The sequence below is a fragment of the Nestor notabilis genome, unplaced genomic scaffold (genome assembly GCF_000696875.1).
Source record: "Nestor notabilis isolate BGI_N333 unplaced genomic scaffold, ASM69687v1 scaffold25434, whole genome shotgun sequence".
Taxonomy (NCBI): Eukaryota; Metazoa; Chordata; class Aves; order Psittaciformes; family Psittacidae; genus Nestor; species Nestor notabilis.
In genome coordinates, this window is record NW_009927263.1 from 1 (window position 1) to 3,578 (window position 3,578).

General features: G+C 35.2%; 1 protein-coding gene across 1 annotated transcript; it reads left to right on the top strand.

The window, feature by feature from the left end:
- The first annotated feature begins 877 nt into the window (after positions 1–877).
- LOC104405320 (chromosome unknown open reading frame, human C14orf2) lies at positions 878–3,357 on the top strand. The gene is made up of 3 exons (XM_010013993.1): positions 878–1,001; positions 2,455–2,475; positions 3,332–3,357. The coding sequence occupies exons 1-3, from the start codon at positions 878–880 to the stop codon at positions 3,355–3,357; spliced, it is 171 nt and encodes a 56-aa protein (XP_010012295.1).
- Positions 3,358–3,578: the final 221 nt, after the last annotated feature.

Genomic DNA, 3,578 nt, shown 5'->3' on the forward strand with positions numbered 1-3,578 from the left:
GAGGCAGTTGTGGGTCAGCTGGGGAAAGGAGGTATGGGGGAGGAGGCGAGGTCAGCGGAGCTCGAGCCCTGCCGTTACACCCTTCCCCCTCCATGGTGCTGCGGGTCCGGCGGCGGGCGGGCTGCGGGGCCCCTACGCTGCACTGGGGTTATGGCGGGGAGGTCAGTGAGAAAGCAAATTCAGCGTTGTTCTGGGTAGATCTGAAAATAATAAAAACAAGGGCCTGGACGGCATCGCGCCCACCCATGTCTAGGGGAGAGGTCTCTGCCAGGTTTTAGCAGGGTGTTAGTGGGAAATAGCACTTACTCGGTGTTTTGTAGCGGTAGGAAAATTCTTCCCTTCCTTTCTATTTAGTCCCCGTGTTTGTAAGTCTGTCTTTATACTCTGCCGTAGCAGAATGATTGCTACTATGGCCCTGGTCACCTGAAACGACAAATATTGGAAGCTTTGGGGAGGTGCAGTGTTCTTAGTAGTATTGGTGAAAGCACAATACTGTTTCAGGAAATCCATCCACAATAATAAATTTGATGGAATTTCAATCCAAACAATTAAGATAAATGTGGGGTTTTCTATAATTATGCATTAATTACCATATAAGAAGCACCTAGATTTCCTTGCCTCCTTTTATCAGCTGTAGTTCAATACTTTTTATTGTCTTGGCTCATAAAGTGTAACCTTAACTCTGAATTTTCACTGCTGTGCTTCAGAATAAGTACTGTCGCATGTTGGGGGATTTTTTTTTAATTTTTTATTTTTTTTAAAATATGTAAACTGCTGTTGATGTATATCAGGAGTGTGTATATACATTAAAAGTACAACAGGTAAGACTACAGTTAGTTGCAAAATTCACCATGACAAAACTCTTTATCATTTTCAGATGTTTCAGGCCATGATTCCAAAGTCATTGAAAGCCATGAAATTATACTTCACTACAGTGTATCAAGAAATATGGGTCGGTGTAGCATTAACAGCTTATGCCTATTACAAAATTTCATATGGTGGTAAGTTATACATTATAGTTTTCATTAGCTGTTACTTTATAGGTAAGGTTTGTAAATGAGATCATCCTTAACAGTTAGAAAACACTTATTGAAAATACCTAGCAAAGAAATTAACACTCTCAGTTAAGGCCACATCTTTACTATAAAAATTCAGACAGTTTAGCATGGTGTCCAGATCCCTCAAACCTCAAACCCTCAAATTTGAATTTGAATTATGAATAAGCATAAGTTCCTCAAAGCAAAAGGGTACATCAGATCACAGTATCTGTTGTTCAAGGTCCTGTTGTTCAATTTAGGCTATGCTGAAAAAATTCTAAGTCAAACCCTTTACTAGCTGTCATTAATGAAATGTTACAGACCGTAGACAGACTTAACAGGGAAAGGAAACCCTTGCTGTGGGAACAGCTGAGTGATGTTACTTCAACATTTCTCTAGCTTTGTCCAAATAACTTGTAGCATGTCCAAAACTGTTCACTACATTTACAAGCTTAAGTAAATAAAAATAGTTGAACAGATGGAGAAGAGGAAAAAAAAAACACCTTAATTTTTGCTTTAACTTATTTAATTTGAAAGAGAATTCAAAATTGACAGACTTTCAAGTCTCTGTTCATGTCATGCTACTTTTGTTTTCATTTATGATTTAGATAACAGATGTGATGATGTAGGATTTTGAGGGCCAAAACCTTGATATGGTGCAACTGTATGCTAAGCATTATTTTAAAGTGAAGATAGCTGTAGCCTTTTCCGCAGTTTGGAGAACAGTTTTGCAAATAATGCATATATTTATAGAAGAATTAGTAGTAGAATAACTTAGATTGGTCAGCATCTTTTAAGCTCCCCTGCTCCAAATCACTGCTTAAAGTAGTTAAATCAAAGGCAGATCAGGTTGTTCATGGCCTTATTCATAATTCAAATTAATGTATCCAAGGGTGGGTATTGCATAACCTCTTATGGCAGTCTTCCTCATGAGAAATTTTTCCATCTATTTTTGTCTAATCGCTGTGAATCAGTATTTTAGGAGAACAATTACAATGGCAATTTTACTTATAAGCTATTTTAATTATAAGGGAAGATTGTAAAGTAAAGTGTATTCTTACCACTTCAGTTTACATCCATACGTTATGTCTGTCTATACCCATGTATTATGTAAAATAATACCATTATGTATATGTTTCTTTTGAATTAAAGTAGGAAGTAAGATCTTGATGGCTACAATTTCTGAATGCATGGAGCCTTGGTTAATTAAAAACAAACAACTAAAAAGTCAATATAAAGTTTACTTTATTTTAAAGTAAAATGTATCATGGAAAGTACATGTTGTACACTTGTTAAAGCTTTTTCAAGCTAAATTAGCAAATCGTAAGTAGTATAATGTAATTTTATCTGAAAAAAAAATAGTTTTTTAAACTGTCATTGTTCAGCTTGGGGTTTTTTTTCTTTTTTTTTTCCCCAGGCAAAAAAGCAGTGGCAGATAGTGAGTATTAAATATTTAATACCCTGTTCTATTTTTAAAATGAGTGCATTAAGAATTAGCTCAGTATATTTTTTGTAAGTTTGGTGTTTAAGTTACGGATTTAGAAAATGTTTAGAGATTACTTCAAAATACGTAGCTTTAGTTGTATTGATGGTTTTATAACCTAGAAACATCTTTGAACTTGCACAGATGCTATCTCTTGTCTTAAACTGTCCTTTGCATAGGTTTTAGGGGTAGAGTGACGGGAGGGGAAGGAATTATTTTAAATTATAGTAACAACCATTTAGTGGAGTGGCTTAAATTGGCACAATCTTGAGAGTAACTGCTGTTTTAGCTGTCGAGAAACTAAGAAGTTTAAACTTGTATTTTGAATTTGTATTTTATATCTTCTATAACGTAGTGTTTAGATATTTGTGGACAGTTTCTTCTGACATTACACTGGAATTCAATTTTCCATGAGCTGCTGTGTTTCAGTTAACTTTCTGAATCATGATAGATAGCCCATTTGCTTCCAGTTGAATTTGTATATGCAAACATGATTTACATTTTTTAATGTGTAATTAGTGAAAATACTGCCCAGTTGACTTAAGGATAACAGCATAAATAAACTTCAGTTTAGAAAGAACCCCTTATTGTCTATAATGGTGATTTAAAACTTGTGAAGGAGGATTTTTAGTATTGGCCAAGTTTATGTAGTTTGAGGGGTTTATTTGACACAGAATCTGCAAATTTGACAAGAACCTGCCAGTTCTTGTGCTCAGATGTTAGATAAAGTTATCTCTTCTAGGTTCTGAGCTATTTTCCTGAGTTGATTTGCTCTACTGTTTGAACAGTCTAAATCATGTCTTTGTTTCAGAATCCTCTGGTGCTGGCCATCATTAAAGACCTCTTCTCTTCTTGGAGTATGGATTTGGTGGTTCATCATCTTTACTGTAAATGAAGCAAGTTACAACCATAGGGAAGTTAATTCTAAAACTGTCCCTGAGCCATTTGCTGTAATTAGAGACAGAAAAAAATCCATTGAGCAACAAGAAATTAAACATGTTGGACAAACTATCTTGGAGTGTATTGTTAACGTAATTTTTAGAATAAGTATTTTTTAT